The sequence below is a fragment of the Athene noctua genome, chromosome 3, assembly GCF_965140245.1.
Source record: "Athene noctua chromosome 3, bAthNoc1.hap1.1, whole genome shotgun sequence".
In the NCBI taxonomy this organism is placed as follows: domain Eukaryota; kingdom Metazoa; phylum Chordata; class Aves; order Strigiformes; family Strigidae; genus Athene; species Athene noctua.
Window position 1 is genome coordinate 77,149,887 of NC_134039.1, and position 20,593 is coordinate 77,170,479.

Below are 20,593 nucleotides of genomic sequence, written 5' to 3' on the forward strand. Positions count from 1 at the left end.
TGTCACCAAGTATCGCCTAAGTCCTGAGATGTCATAGTGATTCAAATAGGACTTTACTGATAATTTTGCCATTTGCTGAAATAACTTGAAAAATTCTCATAAAGAAAACAGTTTTTGCTTTTTATTTTTCCTTTTTTTGGCATGACTCATTTTAAGACTTTAAGATATCATCCTTAAAAATGGTATTTTTATCTTTTTTTAAAGCATGAATATATGCAACCCCAACAAAATAAAAGACAAAATTAGCAGTTATATCTCAAACATAAAGTAGCTTTGAAAAAAGTACGTAACAGAAATCCCACTGTAGACACCAATGTATTAGCTGTTAAATATTTTTATTCAGTGAGAATATTTAAATATATACTTAGCTTTATGCATGCTCAGTGTTTCCCCCAGCAATATAGTGAAAAAAGTGCCAAATTTAAAACAAGTGTTTCAGTTCTATGGTTTTCAGACAATGACTGCAACAATTGTTTGGTGGAGCAACCAGATGGCACTACTAGAAACCTTTTCCATAAATACCTTTTCTACTTTCAGAACAAAAGTTTCTTGAATTTCTACAACCAGAAATGAAGATGAAGCTTGTGTCTTTTAATTGTTACAACTTTAAGTAATAAAAAGGTAGAGAGAGAGCATGCTACATATGTTCTACCTCTATCAATCACAGTTGCTGAGTCAAAAGGACAATCAGTTAATCCACTTGGCACAGTGCTATCATCCAGAGCAGTCTAATAAAAAGACAAGAATTCTGTTTTGTTCTACTTGGGAGAAAAAAAAGAACAAAATTTTTTTCTAATATCCACAATTTATAACTGTACAGACGTTAATTCTTATTTTCCTAGCTGAAATAGCAAATTGGGACCAAATGGGATACATTGGAGGGTGCTGAAGAAGCTGGATGAGGTGCTCACCAAACCACTTTCCATCATTTCCCAGCAGTCCTGGCTGACCGGGGAGGTCCTGACGGATTGGAAATTGGCCAATGTGACACCCATCTATAAGAAGGGTTGGAAGGGTGATCCAGGAAATTACAGGCCTGTCAGCTTGACTTCAGTGCCCGGGAAGCTGATGGAGCAGCTCATCCTGAGTGCCATCACACAACACGTGTGGCACAACCAGATGCTCAGGCCCAGTCAGCATGGGTTTATGAAAGGCAGGTCCTGCCTGACAAACCTGATCTCCTTCTACAACAGGGTGACCTGCTTATTGGATGAGTGAAAGGCTGTGGATCTTCTTTAGCTTGACTTTAGGAAGGCCTTTGACATTGTTTCCCACAACATTTGCCTGGCAAAACTGGCTGCCCAAGGCTTGGATGGGCACACGCTTTGCTGGGTAAAAAACTGTCTGGATGGCCGGGCCCAGAGAGTTGTGGTGAACGGAGTTAAATCCGGCTGGCGGCCGGTCACGAGTGGTGTCCCCCAGGGCTCGGTGTTGGGGCCACTCCTGTTTAACATCTTTATTGATGATCTAGACGAGGGGATCAAGTGCACCCTCAGTCAGTTTGCAGATGGCACCCAGTTGGGTGGGAGTGTTGATCTGCTCGAGGGTAGGGAGGCTCTGCAGAGAGACCTGGACAGGCTGGAGCCATGGGCTGAGCCCAACTGGGGGAGTTTCAATAGGGCCAAATGCCGGGGGCTGCCCTTGGGCCACAACAACCCCCAGCAGCGCTACAGGCTTGGGGAGGAGTGGCTGGAGAGCTGCCAGTCAGAGAGGGACCTGGGGGGGTTGATTGACAGCCGGCTGAACAGGAGCCAGCAGTGTGCCCAGGTGGCCAAGAAGGCCAATGGCATCCTGGCTTGTGTCAGCAATAGCGTGGCCAGCAGGGACAGGGAAGGGATCTGACCCCTGTGCTCAGCACTGGCGAGGCCGCCCCTCGATTCCTGTGTTCAGTTCTGGGTCCCTCACTACAAAAAGGACATTGAATGACTCGAGCGTGTCCAGAGAAGGGCAACGGAGCTGGTGCAGGGTCTGGAGCACAGGTCGTACGAGGAGCGGCTGAGGGAACTGGGGGGGTTTAGTCTGGAGAAGAGGAGGCTGAGGGGAGACCTCATCGCCCTCTACAGCTCCCTGACAGGAGGGTGCAGAGAGCTGGGGATGAGCCTCTTCAACCAAGTAACAAGCAATAGGACAAAAGGGAATGGCCTCAAGTTGCACCAAGGAAGGTTCATCCTGGATATCAGGAAGCATTTCTTTCCAGAAGGGGTTGCTACGTGTTGGAATGGGCTGCCTAGGGAGGTGGTGGAGTCCCCATCCCTGGAGGGGTTTAAGAGTCGGGTTGACATAGCGCTGAGGGATCTGGTGTAGTTGGGAACTGTCAGTGTTAGGTTAATGGTTGTACTGGATGATCTGCAAGGTCTTTTCCAACCTAGACAATTCTGCGATTCTGTGAAATATATAAAAAATATTACATTTAGCAAATGTTCTTTCTTCTCAAGTTCTATCATGTTTTTTTAAGGTTAGGTCAACAATAGCAGAACCCAAGATGAAACATAAATCACCTTTAAAAATTTAAACATGAATTGTAGGAAAACATACGATAAAATAATCAGTGAAATCACTTAAAAATATTCAGATTATTTTATAATCTGTTTCCCACCAGCTGCATCTGTTTCTATTTCATATAAATGCAAGCTGGACATCTATAACCTCTGGGTAAGTAACAGATGTTGTCATAAAGTTCAACATTTTTACATAAGCAAAAGCTAAACAAATTAATTTCAGGCCACCCAATGTTTCCAAAAGGCAGTTGCCTGGCACTGCCAAAGATTGTATTACTCCATGCAAAACTATATCCAGAGACTCTAGACATGCTTTTCAAATTTTATTATTTGTGGCTTTAATTATGAATTTCATCTGTCAGTTTTTCCTCCGACCAGTGGTGAGTAATGCCATAGTTCTGGTTTATGTGTTTATGTGTAGAAATACTTGAAAGATACCTGCAGTCATGGTGAGCAGCACCACCATAGCTGCACTGCTGAGCACGGGGCTTGAAGTCTACTAGCTGCCTGCATGGACTAGGAGGGAGGAGAAATTAATCAGATAAGCAGGTGGCAAAGAACAATCTTCACTGTCCTAAATGGTGAGATGTGAACAGTATGGATACTAACCTCCCTGGATATCAGCATGAACTCCACAGGGTCTCTGCTTGTGCACTGCACTCTGTGCATCATCCATACAGAGCATGGCATCTCATGGCTTTATATTCTTACATGGCTCACTGGCTTCAAGCTTCTTGTTGTCATTAGCCTAAAGAGCAACTACCTTTTCTTGTGTGGTTAATATTCCCCCAAAAGTGGTTACTTTCCTTAATAAAAGATGTCTGCTTTTCAGAAGTGCCAAATCCTTCAATGTCCTCTTCCAGTTTCTTCTCTGAGAGGCAAACGTTTGGCAGTCTTGAAAGTCCAGACTGGTCTTTATGTACATTATGATGTATAATAGTGTCAGTAGAAAGCAGTACAAATAGACATCTAATATAGTTCATCTATTCTGAGCAACACTGTAGCAAGGAATCGAATACCTAAAATTAAAATATAACCTCACTGGTATACTACTGATTGAACCACTTTGCATTTCTGATTTGCTCAGAATTAAAATCAGCTATTTGGTGCAGCAAATGTGAATTTAATTTTACAAATAATTAAAGCTGAGTTTGTCTGATAACCTATGAAGCTATAGCCATTAAATTCCCTATATTTTTAATAAGAGATTCTGTATCTGTTGGAGAAAGGTTATATCCAATAAGGCACTCATTCCATGTTGCTGTTAAAAATTAACTCGCTTGGCTTTATTTTTGATACAGGTTCATTACACGTTATAAACTTTGGAAAAAAAACCCACAGTGCAGAAAGATACTAACACAAAGCAATGAAAAAATATTGTGTTCTCTAACGGCAATCAATTCAATCATGCATATTTTTTGTTACTTTTTAAAGGATTTATAAACTAGGAATTTTGGTCAGTTGGTTGATTGGGTTTAGTGGGAAAAAAAAAAAAAAAAACAAAACGACAAAAGTATTCCACTGTTACCATTGTCATCATCTGCACTGTTTTGGAACTTGATTCTGGGATCCACGGGACTGTGTAAATCAGCTGAATTATAAATTATGGGCAAAAGCCTCAGCTATGGTAAAGTTAGCCCAGGGTCTTTGTTACAGCAGGGTGAATACAGCTGAGGTATAAAATACAGCATTCTGCACTATTCTGTAATTTTTAAATGGTTATTTAATCTATTAAAAAAAAATGAAGAAGAAAAAATCCCTCTGGTAACAGAATATCCATTTACATGAGGCAGCTTCTGGAAACAATAAAGGTGCCTATCTATGCAGGTCCCAGGATAGGTTTACATTCAGAACAAGGCCAGTTTCTATTTAAGACATTTCACTCAACTACAGATCCTAAAAAATCAAGTATCACACTGTAGGCTCTCTTTCATGCTCTGCAAACGAGGCCTTACATTCAGGCTGCTTTAAAGCATGGTTTTATTCATGTCATCTGCCACAGAAAAGCACAGCAAGGCTGTTTGACCTTGTGAAAGCAAAGCATACTGGCATGTTGTTAGAAGCCCATGGGTAGTATCTAAAAGGCATAAAAATATTTATGTCCACATGCATACTTCCCCAAAAAATCCTAATGCCTCACAATCTTACTTTAACACCTACATTACCCAAGAGGTGTGGAAGGAATTGAAAGATATTCTAACTGATTTATTATGGTTTTTCTCAGTGAAATTTTAGACATCTGAAAACCTAGATATGACGTAGCTCATTGAATTCCCTGCTGTAAATAGAGGGAGTCAGAGAGACAGATACACCAGCTTGCTCCATTTATGTGTACAGCTCTTCCCATCACGCCTAGAGAATCCCCTGGCAATCGGAGTAGCCTGGTGGATACACCTCAGGGAGAGCGACAGGCTGTTGTAACTACAAATTACTTCCCTATCTGCTTTCCTCTTGGCCATGTTACTCTCACTTTCTGTGTGCACAGCAAGGCAGGTCCAAGAAAAGAAAACTTTCTCAACTGTATAATGAGCTGACAGTTAAAGCCGTGTCCAGCTGATCCTCAAAATAAGATGTTCTACCACTGTTCTTCCATGCTACTGCCTGAGCTACAGGATTATGCAAAGTTGGATACAGTCAAAAGTGGATATGTAATTTTTGGTGGAATCTATGAGCACATAGTTTTCAAGCAATAAAATAGTTTGCTAGAACCAAAGCTGGCTCTCAATCCTACTTCCAAGTACTAAGTACTTAGGTGTAAGCACAGCCGCTTTCTTTGTGGATGGGGAGAACTTCAATTCACTGAAAATTAAGGATGTATTTTAAACCTTGAGACTGTCTGATTTGCTAGATTGGAGATGGACATAAATATCAAAAATCAGGCAAAAAACCCTCAAGTGATTAACGGCATAAATATCATACTCCAAAATGTCCCAGAAACATTGTCTAATTTTAGAATCCCAAATCATAGCACCTAAGATCTAAAATGTGACAGGCAAAATTTGGGACCCCAAACACTCAGAACTCTGATGTTGAGAATCCTCTCATATACATATACATAGGTAGAAATGCCTAACAGAATCACAGAATCGTCTAGGTTCGAAAATACCTTGAAGATCATCCAGTACAATCATCAACCTAACACTGACAGTTCCCAACTACACCAGATCACTCAGCACTAAGTCAACCCGACTCTTAAATACCTCCAGGGATGGGGACTCCACCACCTCCCTGGGCAGCCCATCTCAACACCCAACAACCCCTTCTGGAAAGAAATGCTTCCTAATATCCAGCCTAAACCTTCCCTGGTGCAACTTGAGGCCATTCCCTCTTGTCCTATTGCTTGTTACTTGGTTAAAGAGACTCATCCCCAGCTCTCTGCACCCTCCTTTCAGGGAGCTGTAGAGGGCGATGAGGTCTCCCCTCAGTCTCCTCTTCTCCAGACAAAACCCCCCCAGTTCCCTCAGCCGCTCCTCGTACGACCTGTACTCCAGACCCTGCACCAGCTCTGTTGCCCTTCTCTGGACACGCTCGAGTCATTCAATGTCCTTTTTGTAGTGAGGGGCCCAAAACTGAACAGGAATCGAGGGGCGGCCTCACCAGTGCTGAGCACAGGGGTCAGATCCCTTCCCTGTCCCTGCTGGCCACGCTATTGCTGACACAAGCCAGGATGCCATTGGCCTTCTTGGCCCCCTGGGCACACTGCTGGCTCCTGTCCAGTCGGCTGTCAATCACCCCCCAGGTCCCTCTCTGACTGGCAGCTCTCCAGCCACTCCTCCCCAAGCCTGTAGCGCTGCTGGGGGTTGTTGTGGCCCAAGGGCAGCCCCCGGCATTTGCCTTTATTGAAACTCCCCCAGTTGGCCTCAGCCCATGGCTCCAGCCTGTCCAGGTCTCTCTGCAGAGCCTCCCTACCCTCGAGCAGATCAACACTCCCACCCAGCTGGGTGTCAGCTGCAAACTGACTGAGGGTGCCCTCGATCCCCTCGTCTAGATCATCAATAAAGATGTTAAACAGGAGTGGCCCCAACACCGAGCTCTGGGGGACACCACTCGTGACCGGCCACCAACTGGATTTAACTCCGTTCACCACAACTCTTTGGGCCCAAACATCCAGACAGTTTTTTACCCAGCAAAGCGTGTGCCCATCCAAGCCTCGGGCAGCCACTTTCACCAGGAGAATGCTGTGGGAAACGGTGTCAAAGGCCTTACCGATGTTGAAGTAAACAACATCCACAGCCTTTCCCTCATCCAATAAGCCAGTTGCCCTGTCGTAGAGGGAGATCAGTTTTGTCAACCAGGACCTGCCTTTCATAAACCCATGCTGACTGGGCCTGATCCCCTGGTTGTCCATTATATGACTTTTAATCACACTAAAGGTGACCTGCTCCATAACCTTCCCGGGCACCGAGGTCAAACTGACAGGTCTAAGCTTTTCTGGATCGTCCTTTCTGCCTCTCTTGTAGATGGGTGTCACATTTGCCACCCTCCAGTCCAATGGGCGCTCCCCAGTTAGCCATGATTTCAGGTACATCATGGAAAGTGTCTTGGCCAGCACATCTTCCAACTCTTTCAGCATCCTTGGGTGTAACCCATCTGGTCCCACAGAGTTGTGTGCATCCAAGTGGTGTAGCAGGTCTCTGACCAGCTCCTCTTCACCTGTGCTGACCTCAATCTGCTTCCCCTCCCCATCTCCCAGCTCATGAGGCTGGTGTCCAGGGAACAGCCAGTTCCCCTGCTAAAGACTGAGGCAAAGTAAGTGCTGAGCACCTCAGCCTTTTCCTCATCCTTAGTTACCGTGTTTCCCTCTGCATCCAGTACAGGAGGGAGATTTTCCCTAATCCTCCGTTTGTTGTTAATGAATTTATAGAAACATTTTTTATTATCCTTAACAGCTGTAGCCAAGCTGAGCTCTAGCTGTGCTTTGGCTCTCCTAATGTTCTCCCTGCGTAACTTCACTACACCTTTACAGTCTTCATGAGAGACATCCCCCTCTTCCAAAGGCAATAGATTCTCCTTTTGTTCTTGAGATCCAGCCAAAGGTCCCTGTTTACCCAGGCCAGCCTCCTTACCCCCACTGCGTGTTTTTCGGCACACGGGATCAGCCTGCTCCTGTGCCTTTAAGACTTTGCTCTGGAAGTATGCCCAGCCTTCCTGGACTCCCATATCCTTCAAGGCAGCCTCCCAAGGGATTTTGTTAGTCAATCTTTTGTACAGGTCAGTTAGCCCTCTGGAAGTCTAAGGTGGCAGTTTTACTAACCCCTCTCTTTGTTTCTCCAGGGATCGAAAACTCAATCATCTCATGGTCCCTGCACCCTAGATGGCCTCCAACCTTTACCTCCCCCACAAGCTCCTCCCTGTTCACAAGCAGCAGGTCCAGGAGGGCCCCTTCCCTGGTGGGCTCACTCACCAGCCTTTCAAGAACTCTCTAGATTTTCAAGTTCTACCTACCTCTCCATTTCTTCTCATGCTACAATGAAGTGATAACAATTTCTAAAAAACAAAAAATGTAAAATAAATTTTAAAGCTACTTGCTTTTCTGCTTATTGTAGACCTTTCTTCAACAGCCTGATGACAAGAGCATTCAAGGGAGCCATCTAGCTTGTAGGTTAGCTTTCATTGCTGCCTGTTTGTAAGTACTCAGATTCTCTCTCCCATAGATATCCTCAGATTAAAGACAGATTAGAAACAGATTTTACACTTTTGAGACATGTAATTTAAGTGGAAGCACACGATGCAAAGATGAGTAACATCCCCTTCACCATCACCACGACCTCCCCTCCACTTTGGAAGGAATTCAGTGCTGGCCCAGGGTGTGCTCCAACCACAACCACCAAAATAAAACCTCTCTCAGGACCAGGAGTTTGGCATCTATTCTGCTATGTCTACACAGCAATCGCTGTTAAAGCAGACATAAGTCTGTATCATTCCCTAGTAGCTGAGAGCCTAAATTTCACATCTGTCTTCCCTTAGGTGGAATTTACTGAGCTCAGACCTTGATCCTAAGAAATAGCTTGATCCAGCAGAAGAATCAAGTTTTGAATTAATGTATCTCCACTGCTTTGTCTGTCATCCTCATGACTCAATTTCAATGTGTTATTTGTGCAATTGCAACTGCAAACAAAGCCCCGGTGGCTGGTCATCTAAATAGTTCTCTCTCCTCCACTGACTCTATTGCTTGGATCTCCACTGAGCAGCCTAGGAACACAGACACCTGGGGAATAACCTAGTGCTCACCTGGTGAATCCTACTGCCTATGATTTAGCCCTAGGTTCTCAAAGTTTTCATGCATGTTATTTCCCACACTGGAATCCCCAAAAGATGTCAAAAGCAAACCCTGCCATTATATGGAAGTATTTTAATCCTTTGTGAAGCTACAGGTAAGCAGGACAGGAGAATGTTCCTAATTGCCAGGCCATTTGAAATTAGGTATTACGGTATCTTTCCAGGCAGAGCTGAACCTCAGTTGCCTGTAATTTTCTCTTACAGAAAACTGATTATTGAAGATGTAAGAGCTTATATGGCAAACTGACTAACCCTTACTACAGTGAGTACTAATTGCTTGGACTCTCAAAATAGCTTACAACAATACATGCTAACCAGAGATATGAGAACATAGTGCTTTTAGTCAGTGTTCCAAGCATGTTAACTGCCTTTTCCATAGTGTATGTGTGTGTTTGTTTTTGTAATGCTCCAAAGATTTATTTTTGATAATCAAGCCACAGAATGGAGGCTGAGATCATGAGTCTGGGTTACAAGAAGAGTCTGGGTTAAAGCAACAAAAATTAAAATGGAAATTCTGAGATAGCTTCCATACCCAATTCTACATGTTATAGTTTATGAAACAACTAATTCAGTGACTGAAAAAATAATTAAAATATTTTCTTGAAAAGGAAGAGTGAATACTACTGAGGTCCCACATTTCATATTTCCTTTCTCAAAACAGCTGTCAGAAACTAGCAGCATTAAGACCCCATAAAACAAACAAACAAACAAACAAACAAACATGAAATTAATGGACAAAATGGCTCTTTCCTTAAGTGGTAATTCCTTTGAAAAGGCATACCACTAGAACAGCAGTAGAAAATTCTTTTTTGACAATCCACGTTCCAATCATTAAGGCAGATGGTCAAAGCCTGGGCATAACCAGCAGCTAGTATAGCAAACTCCTGAACTCTTGTCACTGCAGAGTGAACTCATGACTAATTGTAGACAACTACAGTAAGGTGAGACAAATCACAAACATTTTTAAAATTTCCCCAAGGCAAACACTTACTAATAAGTTCAAATATCTGTTCTACAAAACATGGGATGCACACTGGAGATCTAGTCAAGAAAATGCTTGTAACATCCAAAGAAAAAGAAGTTCAAACCCCAAAAGAAACAGGTGTGAGGTGTGTTTTTTCTATTAAAAGGCGACACTTTACTAAAAGGCTTTTGGGTTTCTGGACAAGGTTTCAAAAGGAACAGTCAGCTTCTGAGAATATGATATTCTCAATCAGGAGAAGAAAGAAATAAACATAAAACACTTAGGAGAAATAGTCAGAATTTAGATAAAAACATTCTCCTGAAAAAGTCTCATTTTCCTTCTCTCCTCCCCCATATACATTTTGGGAAGAAAAGCTCCTAATAGCTACTGGAAAGGGAGATACTGCTTTCAATGTCTTTTGCAACAGGCAGAGACAATATTGTACCATTTAGGGTGCACATTTTGTTCATTCAAGCATTACAAGGAACACTGGGCTAGTAGATGTGATTTTATAAAATCAGTGTTATATAACTTCTTGATTTCTGTAGATGGTTAGCAGCAATAGGGCTGCATTGGACAATGTGAAGTCATGTCTCAAAACAACACAACACGACAGGCCAATTGTATTCTGCCTTGATTTGCACCAGGGACTAGTACAGAATACCTCACTGCAGTGCAGCCATTCCCAAATCAAACTGTCGGACTTCCACAAGTTGGGGAAGAAACCTTGTGTTTTCTGAGTGTCAGCTCCTGGTACTTAATGATTATTGTAATACAGAATTTAAATTAAACATGTACCAGGAAGGGATTTTTGGGTTCTATTTATTTCTACATCTCAATGGAGTCAGGACACAGCAAACATGATACAATGAATTCAGCATGTGGGGGCAATCATGCAGTTAGGCAGTAATGTTTAATCTAGTTGAGGCCAGTAATCTCTGGATGTTGATGCACAGTGTCATATGCTGCCTTGTAGCATTTCCACATGGGCAATCTGTGACTTTGCAGCATTAGAATCTGCATTTTATTTCTTACTCTCTTATTTGACTCCTCAGGGATTCAGTAAATTCAGCACTAATTTACGACTACCATTTTCTCCGGGCTTTGCCACATAGGCAGTCAAGGATTAGAATGAGGCTTCTAAAGCAGTTGCCACTTGCAGCCATCTGCCCGGCCCTTCTGACAGAGATTGCCGGTGCCGCCGCAGTGAGTCTGAAAGCCCAGTGAAGCAACTCCTGAACAAGCCTATTTAGTAAGGTACATAGATTCCCTTTGAATTTAATGATTAGCTGAGAAGGGCAGTAGTACAGAATCCGATTCATAAATCATGAAGCAATCTTTGTCAGAGGTGAGGCAACAACTTGGGCAGCACCCATCTGAGCCATCTGATTTTATTCTGCTTCTCCATGTGAATGAATCCTTGGACTTCATCAACGTTTACAAGTCGGTAAATGGCAATATTTCCAAAAGCAATTGTTTCAGAACAACAGAGCTACTTCACAGGCTTTGCAGACTATTACTTCACTGAGTGCTTTACAGACTCAATTTTTGTTGGTTACAAATTTTTTTTTCAGTTTTTCACAGCCACAAATGAAGCAGAAATGAGGGTTTGCTGCACATTCTCCTTTGAACCCCAACAAGAACTGTTTTAAATCACTGTCTCCACCTTAGAAAATCTCTCTCTTTCAGGCACTTGGGTGCAGTTACATAGCAAACTCAAAGTATTGTATAGCAAATTATGTAGGCTCTTATTTACATGTTTTTATTATACAGAGTGAACTATCAGAGTAGTTGTTGATTTTAAATGATAAACTTTTATTCTGAATATACTGTTTTTGCACAAGAATTAACACAACAGTTCTAGGATTATAAACTTTTTATAACATTATTGTACAAATTTTTACAAAAAATTATTTTTCCAGGCTTGTCAAGTTCCACAAAAGTGTCAAGAGAACACAAGAAAAGGGAGAAAGACCTGCTTGCCCTGTAAGAGCAATCAAGTCTTCTTTTGCAGAAACGCACACTGAGCATTTCAATAAAAATATCCCAGAAAGCATGATCCAGACATTCCGTACAACACAAGAAAAGAAGACAGCTTTGTCAGATCACAATCGCAATTTCATGGCATCTGAACAAGACAGTATCCCTTTAGCCTCAGTGAAATTATTTCTTCAAGATGATGTTTTTCTTTTAAACCATAAACAGGACAGATGCAAGTAGCTGGGAAGAGGGTGAGGCTAACTTTTCAAAACTCTTGAATTGTTTTCAGACACTTTGTTTTAATCTTTTTACAGTAGTGTACAATGAGTATTAACAATATTAACATTGTGGTATGAAAAAAAAAATAATAAATCTGGCCTTTGTTAAAGGCTTGGATGTCCGATGAATCTAGGGTAAAACTTATCCTAAAGAAAGAGTTATTAAGATTTCACCTTCAGTCGACATTCCAAAAACACCCAAGTGCATTGCAGTGCCTTGTGGGCAATAATATACTTCTTAATAACCAGTGTGCTCGCAACTGACTTTTTAGGACCTGTGGGACTGAGGTTGTGTTTTGAAATTAAGACATACTAAGGATGTTTTCTGAGTTTGTGTTAATGGGAACAAAAGGTCTTAATAGTGTTTCAGTGATACGGAAAAACTCTCAACCACAGCAAGTAACACTTGGGTTGCAAAGGTCACTTAAAAGGGATACTGCCTATTTGAACCCAGTAAGGCCAGTTTTTAAGTTAGTAAAAGGAATATTATAGGAAAACTTACAAATGGCAGCAACACTGTTTTTTTGTCAAGTTAAGCAGTAAAGCCTCAAGCATTAGAAACATGAAAAAGATCATACTAAAGTCTTAAAGGTACGGGACCTAAAAATCTTGTCAATCAAACCTGCTATGTCATGTTAAAAACCTGTTACAAATATGGACCACGGTCAGTGTTTTGGCAGTAATGCTGGTTGTTTAAATGAAAAACTAGAAAGAAACCTTTCATGTTAAATCCTCGGTTCATGTTATGCACAATACCATGCTGTAACAACTTTAATGGTGGTTATTTGCTAGACATACAATAGGCTGCATGACTTCTGTGCAAACTGAAACAGTCCCAACCATTCCCTTAGCGCTATTTAAAGGATCTGAGCAAATATCAACGAATAAAAGTTTTTACATTATATTGTAATTTGAAAATATCTCAATTTAAAGCCTAGGATCAAGTTTATTCTCTCACAGACAAAAGAAGATGACTATTATGCATGATGTGACAGTAAGGATACTCTTCTGCATGAGAATATGTATTTATTCATGCAAGTTATTTAACAGCTTGGTATTCACATTTTGAGATAGCTAAAGTTCACATTCCATTTTCTGTTTTGCAATTTGCAGATATCTAGGTAGTGCATTTTAAAAAATCAAAATATATATTGTTTTCTGCAGAAAGAAGCCAAAATTTCATTTTTTTCCTTTTTAAAGCATTGAGTTCTATGGGGACAGTACTAAGCCTTTCTGGGAGGGCCAGATCCTCCTGAGTTTTCTAAAGGGGTATAAAGTTTGGAAGGCCAAGTGTGTATACAGAAACATGTTTCTTCAGGTCATATAGAGGGGCAGAGGACAGGAACAAAAGACATTTCCCTCTTCAAAGGGAAGAACTCAAGAAGGCTAATGTGTCTGTATGGCATGGGCTTCTCCCTCCTTTTGTGTTTTACCACTCTAAGGGAAGTGGGATGAGAACAAAAGCCATGGTTGTTTTCTGTGGCAGCATGGCTTTGTGCCATCTTTCTTACTGCCTACAGACTCCAATCAAATGTTTATTAGGTAACTCAAAATATGGCTTACCAGCATAAGCAAATTGTTCCAAAATGTTAAATAATGTAACTTTTCCATGAAGGGTTTCTTTGGGAAACTAAGTGAAAACTATAGAGAATATTCTGACAATCTTTCAAGAAATTACAAGAGCAAAATGCAAACTCATATGTATTTTAAGTAAGCTTAGAGTAAAAGCTATGCGGGTGGCAAGTATTGGCCTAATCTTTCGAAACTTGTTCCTCCCATAAAATTTCAATTGATCATGTTAAGGAAAAATACAGGATGCGGTCTCAATTAGAAAGACTCACACCAATTTTTTTGCCAGGTGACAACTGGTGATAGGATGAAGTGCAGTAATATGACTGGAAGGAAGAGCTCCAAGATTATCTTCAGCCATATTATCAAAATTAGCTACCTGCCCTGAGGAGGACGTGAAGTCATCCAACACAGTTAATTGTACTTTGAACCCCATGACTTTACTAGAGATACTTTTTAAAAAAGCTAAATCTGACCACTGAATAAAAGGTCAGATTTTATTTTTTTCAGCCACTGTATTCCCCAAAAAACATAGCTGGAGCCAAGGTACATGAGCAAAACAACAAACCAGCCATGGGTACAACAACCACAGTAGACACCTGATCTTTTAAGCCATGCCATGGCTTTGAGTAGCTTCTTCAGTTTTCATAGGATATTACTGCATGCCCAATTATTTCTTTAAGCTTTTTGACATGATCAAAATTATATCAATCATCAGCATATACATACCAATGCTTTGCATTTTCTTATTTTTTTAAAGAGCTAGTGTATTGTGCCATGTTAATATTTGCATAATGCAGTTTGTTAGCAGAATTGTACAATACCAGCAGAGTTGCACATTCATTGGTTTAGCTGTCTTGCAATACTGTTTAGTTCTGAAAACTAGAAAAAAAGCACAAATAATATTTTGCATCAACACTATGCTACACTGTAATATTGTGATTTACTGCACCAATCTGTATCACCAATGAGGTTGTATAAAAACAACTTCTAAAATTATTATTCACAATCAAGTATCAATGTGCATACATATAGATTCAAGGCTCCCCATTTGTTTATATTTTTTCCAATCTCAGCAATGAGGACATTTTGCTGTTAAATATGCTATCTTCAATAATAAATAGCAACAGCAGAAGTTTTAATATTATGGGTGGTTTTGTATGAAAGAAACAAAGGGGGAACCTGCTATGAACCTTAGAGAACATATACTTCCAAAAATAAATGTGTTAAATCTGATTTTTATATACTTAAAATATCTGTACACAGGTTTTCATGTGAGATCACTATTCTGTAAAAAATCCAACTCAATTCTTTTGCTACAATAGCTAAATTTACCCTATTTTTCTCAGCTTTTTCATTGCACAGTATATTCAGAGCTCTGTTTCATAATATAATTTAATATGATTTGATTGCAACACATTGCAATGTTCAGTTTCTCACACAATAAAAGAATCACTCAGTTACCTTTTCAATGGACTATACTATACCATCAAAGAAAACAAACTGAAAAACGATAACATAGCATCATCATCATGCAAAATACCCTTGGAAACCAACGTTCAAATATCACAAAGACATTTTTTATTCACAAGCGTTTTTGTTTGAGCCTTTGAAGGATTCTACTAGCTTTATATATAACTGCATTGTGAAAAGGAGGTGAATATTACATAGAAATTAACATTTTTCTGACAGAAGATGACGCCAAGTTTAAGATGAGAATCACTTTTTAGTCAAACTCTCAAGCACCTTTATATTTTTTAAAAATCGAAGTTTTCTTGCTTGCTTGCTTCCTTCCAGATAACAATTTATCAACCTACCAAAACTTAGCTGGCTACATGATTCATTTTGGAAGAATAAGCCACTCATCATAAAGCATTTCAATCATGCTGAACTTCCGATGAAGACTAGCCAATATTTTCATTCTACAGTAGTTTGGACAAAACTGATGTTCAAAGCAGCCATCATGGTGCTAGTAATGTCTATTGGGGAGTATGCTTCCTTTTTTCTTGTTGTTTTTGTTGTTTGTTTTTTTGTTTTTTGTTTTTTAAATAACTGTTCATGTAAGAGAATATAAATCTTCAAGATATCCAAAGCTTAAAAGAAATGAAAATCACATACATAAGCTATTGTCAGGGGAGCCCTTTTACATGAAGTCATCAAGATTACAACAACAAACAAATGAAAAAAAATAATCTTAGATTCCCCAATGGAGCACGTACAGAATTCTGTTCAGATGGCATAGATGATGCAGCATTCACACGTTTAAGGATCTGACACTCCAACATGCAGCCACTGTGGGTGCCTTTATGAGTCTCACAAGGAGTGATAACCAGACACGAGCACTGCTGTTCCACTGCTGTCTGAATAGCTGACCCTTTTTAAATGAAACTGAGGCTATCGTTTTGGCCGGGTCTTGAATAAGTTATGCAGGTTTTGGTTTAGCAAGGTCATAACTGGCAGTGTCTGCTGCCAGATAACAGCCAGAGCAGGACCAACTGAATTCCTACCATAGACCACAGTGATGGACTCAAACCAGAGACACCACCGCAGTCAGCCGAATCTTCCTGTTGACAAGAAAGAAGAAACCATTTAGCATTAATTACAGTTAAATTCCCTGAGAAGTAATCTACATTTTAGTCTTCAACATTTTGAACTATCCTTGAGACATCCTTTTTTGGTCTTACATATGGTTTTTTGCTTAAAATAACAGCAAAATAATTCCTGGAAGTTTGTCTGATTTTTGATATGAAGACTATATTAACTATAAGCATGGGAGGATTAAATGCTTGCAAGGTTTACTGCAGTCACTTGGGAACTATATGAGATACTTACACAATCAAACAAGAAATGCTATGGGATATACCTGAGGGCCCCAGTAAACCACATCTATATTCCTTAAAATTACGTCAATCAGTTTATTGTGAGGAAAAATGGAAGAACAGATCACTTTTGAAGATTAGAAAACAAATACCAGAATATGTTCATGTCCATCTCATCAACGTGATCGTACATTAAAATGAATATGCTCTGCAGGTGAAGATATGATCAAAGAAAATTAAAATCCTTTTGCTGTGTCTGATGCTGTATTCAAATATGAGAACCACATTTTCTATCGGCTTCTTGTACACGTTTGATGCAGTCTGTAGAGAAGATTCCTCCAGTCTGAGGGCTCACTCTGAGCTGCACCGCTCTGTCATGCATCAGTGTACCTAACTATTCATTATGCCAGCCACACAGCAATCACACCTCTCTTCCTCATCCCGCTTTACCATTTATTGCTGTTATTTGGTCCCACTTTGCCTATAATGCATAATACCTTTCACGTTATGGACTTTTTCATTAGTCTGACTGAAATATATTTGATACCTATTCTGGAGTCTGTAACATCTTTACACCTTCTTGTTTCTCAGGACTGATACAATCTATGTTTAGCTGCCTAAAACACCAGAACAATATTTCAGCCATCCCCTACACTGGTGTGTCCACTGAATCTGAGATTCATGGGTAGCTCTGAAAGCTGAAAATATTTACCATTTATAAAGAGATCCCAAGCCTCAAAGGACAAGACAACAGTGTAGGTAGGAAGGGACTTAGATATTTTAGGAACTGGGAAAACTTCTTGACCAGGAAGAACATGTGCAGGGAAGGACAGACTGCATCTTAACAGTAACAGATCCCAACTGCTGGCACAGAAATTAAAAAGGTTTTAGAACAGAAAGCAGAGGAAAGCCAAGGAGCATGGAACATCTCCTGGTTCAGACTCACATACTACTGAGGCATATGTAACTAATATTCAATGTGCTTCAGAAAAGGCTGGGTGGGGGGTTGGGATAAAAGTACAATCAGGATAAATAAGGAAGGGTCAAAATTAAATTTATTGGCACATCCTTAAGCAAAACTTTCAAGTGTAGCACACCAATGCTAGGAACATAAAATTGAGATGGGGAATAAAGACAAGTCATCAATGAACCATCCCAAACTAACACACGTATCAGAAACCTGGTGGAAGGAGAATACTCAGTAGCATTGTCAGGCTAACAGCTTTGTAAGAATGGTAGTGTAGGACATACAGCAGAAGGGTGGTATGAAAAGGGCAATACAAAGTGTAAGAGCATGAAAGTACTACAGGAAAAGGAACGTGTGATGGAATCTCCACGGGTAAGAAATTTCAGAGTCTAACAATAAAAATGTAATACTAGGATTGCAATGCTGACCACTTGGTCAAAGTGACAATATCAATCATGAAATGTTATGTGAGATTAGAGAAGCCACATATAGACTGGATCAATGCCTTATCAAAAAGAGATGTAGAGATCACATTTTTGGATATGATAAATGACTGTCTTTTGGAACAGACTGAATCTTTAGTGGTGCATGGAGCCCTCTTCAAGATTAGTAGAGAGCTGCTCTCTATAGCTCTAGCATATCTCTAGTAGCTCTGTAGACCACAGTGCAATAGGATTTAGCACTGTTGTGTGGGGTCAGGTCAAACAAGTATGAAACAAAAGATACCAAGAAAGGAAACTAAGTGAAAATTACGAAAAGTGGTTACAAAAACTCAAACAACCCCAAACCAAAAGAAACAGAAAAAAACCCCAAAACCCTAACAAACAAACAGTCAAAAACCAGAAAGCAGGGAAAAAAGAAGAAACACCTCAAAGAGGAAGTCCCTCTCAAGGATCCAGAAGAATATTTAGAAATACTGCATTAGACATCCAGGTAAAATGAATGTCACTATTAGAACAACCACCCACCCATCCCCTAACACCCCCATCCCCCAAAACCCCAAACCCCAAACAAATGAAAACACACCAACGCCCCACCTCCACCCCCCAAAAACCCCCCAAAAAGCCAAAACTCTAAAGAAACACCCCTGCATGAATCAGTAGGAAATTAGTACACTGACATAAGGAAAAGGTCAGTATTTAAGAAATCAATTTACTCAAAAGAGCAAAGCCAAAAAAATACATAAAAATGGCAGATTAGATATAAACAAGAATTTAGGAGGGCTGATAAAGATTTTTTAATGACCTCCCTGCAAAATACGCTGAAAATCATAATAGAAAGTTTTGAATAAATCAAAAGCACAAAGCCAAATATGGAGTTAGGGCAACTGCCTGATAACAGAGGTGTAAAGAGGGAATTTGGGGATTACAGGGCATAGCAAAGGACTTCAGAGAGTTCTTTGTGTCAGTTTTAAGGGGGAAGACTTTCATGAGATTCCCAGCACACACAATGCATTCTTTAAAGCAGAGAGATAACAGGAATTAGAATCAGTTAGGAATAAATATAAGGAAAATCAGATAAAGCAGACAAATTAGATGCAATACATCATCACGAATTAGAGCATTCACCAGCAGTCTCCTTTAGAAGCTTGGATGTCAAAAAAAACCCCAAACCAAAAACAAACCCAGCATTCAAGTTCTTCAGGGAAAAAAAAACCCCAAAACATTAAAAAAATAATTTCTTTTGTCCCAGAGCAAATAGCTTACATTAGCTGCCATTCTTTATCAATAGTAGCCACTTCCATATATGTCTCTGTCATCTGTTAGCTTTATAATTTAGTTCTATAATTTTGGTTTAGGCTTTTTTTTTTTTAAGTTGATTGCACTCTACGAGTTCAAAATTCCTAAGGTTTCTGATCAACAAGTAAGTTGTAAGTGAACTCTGCTGCACCAGATTTGGAGTAGGATGCTAAGATTTGAAGATGCACTGAACTTTCTGGTTTATTTAGTTTGGCTCAGTCACTTTTTGCATCTGCATTGTGTCTTGTCATGCAGCTTTATTTTGATTCAAAGTACCTAAAAATAACTCTTTTTCTTCTTCCTCACAGTGAGTACTATCAGAAACAGAATTATCAGAAACATGAATTCAATAAACAGTACTCTGTGTTAACCTTTTGATATTTAAGATTCTTATCACTGAAATTACTTCGAAGAGTCATATTTAAAGAAATAGTCTAAAGTAAAGTCCAAGGTTTAAAATTCTCCAACAGAGAGGAGATGTCTAGAGACTAAGAAAAAAGTAAATTGAAGATCTTAAATAAAATTTTGCATAATAGGAAGAGGAAAATATTATTATAGTGAAAATGGCATCTAGTATAGATACAGAGTAGATGGATCTCCACATATAGAATTATACAGTACTCAGCTTTCATGTTACCTCTGCATTAGACCAAATATTGCTAAATTATGTTGATTAATTAAACCTACCACTATATGTAGTGTAAAAAAAAAAAATCATTCTGTTGCCAATTTCTACTTGACTTTTGAGATTTCTTTTTTTAACTACATCATAATTTATGGGCATTGTTTTTACATTCAAAAGTTATACTATGTAATTTTCTTATTGGATTGAAAAGAAATATTTTAATAGATTTTGCTGTCTCCCTAAAACTACACAGATAAGTTTTTAAAGGACTCACAAATTCACAACGGTGGAGAATGTCTTGGAAGCCTCATGCAGGAGAGGCATCTTCCTATTATGAATGACAGAGTTAAACTCTACTAGACAAAAGTATACAAGGTATATACACATATTTCAAGGTTTGTGAGATTTTAACCTCATATTGATCAAAGTCACATTAAATTTCTGAGGTTTGTAGACCAATTTACAGTGGTAAACCAGCAGTTCTGCCAAGAACAATTTCTAAATATTCTCTCTGGAATTGGTTATTCTTTTGTGTCCTAAGCCAAGACAAAAATAGTAGGGGCAAAGAAGTTACACTAAATCCCATCTAAATTATTTCTTCCTCCCCAGTACTGCACATTCTGATTTTCTTGTGTGCTTTAACTGTTGTGAAGAAATATAAATTTACATAAATTTAAAAAATCAACAGTTTTACGGAAGTGAGTGGGATCCCAACATTAATATGGAACCAGACTGAACAAAACATGAGTTTTGAATGGTCTTCAAAATGTCATTTTTGAAAACACTTCCCCTATTCCTGAGTTTTACAAAAACTTCTCAACCGTTTCCTGTAGATGTTATTTTTGAGATTTCTTATAAAAATTCTTATAACAAAT

The 20,593-nt window shown here is 39.6% G+C and overlaps 1 protein-coding gene across 7 annotated transcripts in view; it reads right to left on the reverse strand.

Moving 5' to 3' along the window:
- Positions 1-11,532: 11,532 nt before the first annotated feature.
- The window catches only part of CACNA2D1 (calcium voltage-gated channel auxiliary subunit alpha2delta 1), a 427,358-nt gene continuing 418,297 nt past the window's right edge, over positions 11,533-20,593 (reverse strand). For all 7 annotated transcript variants that reach the window (XM_074903424.1, XM_074903423.1, XM_074903422.1 and 4 more), the window contains one exon: positions 11,533-16,132. In XM_074903424.1, the coding sequence (XP_074759525.1) occupies positions 16,096-16,132 (37 nt within the window). In that variant the 3' untranslated portion in view covers positions 11,533-16,095. The remainder of the gene's footprint in view (positions 16,133-20,593) is intronic.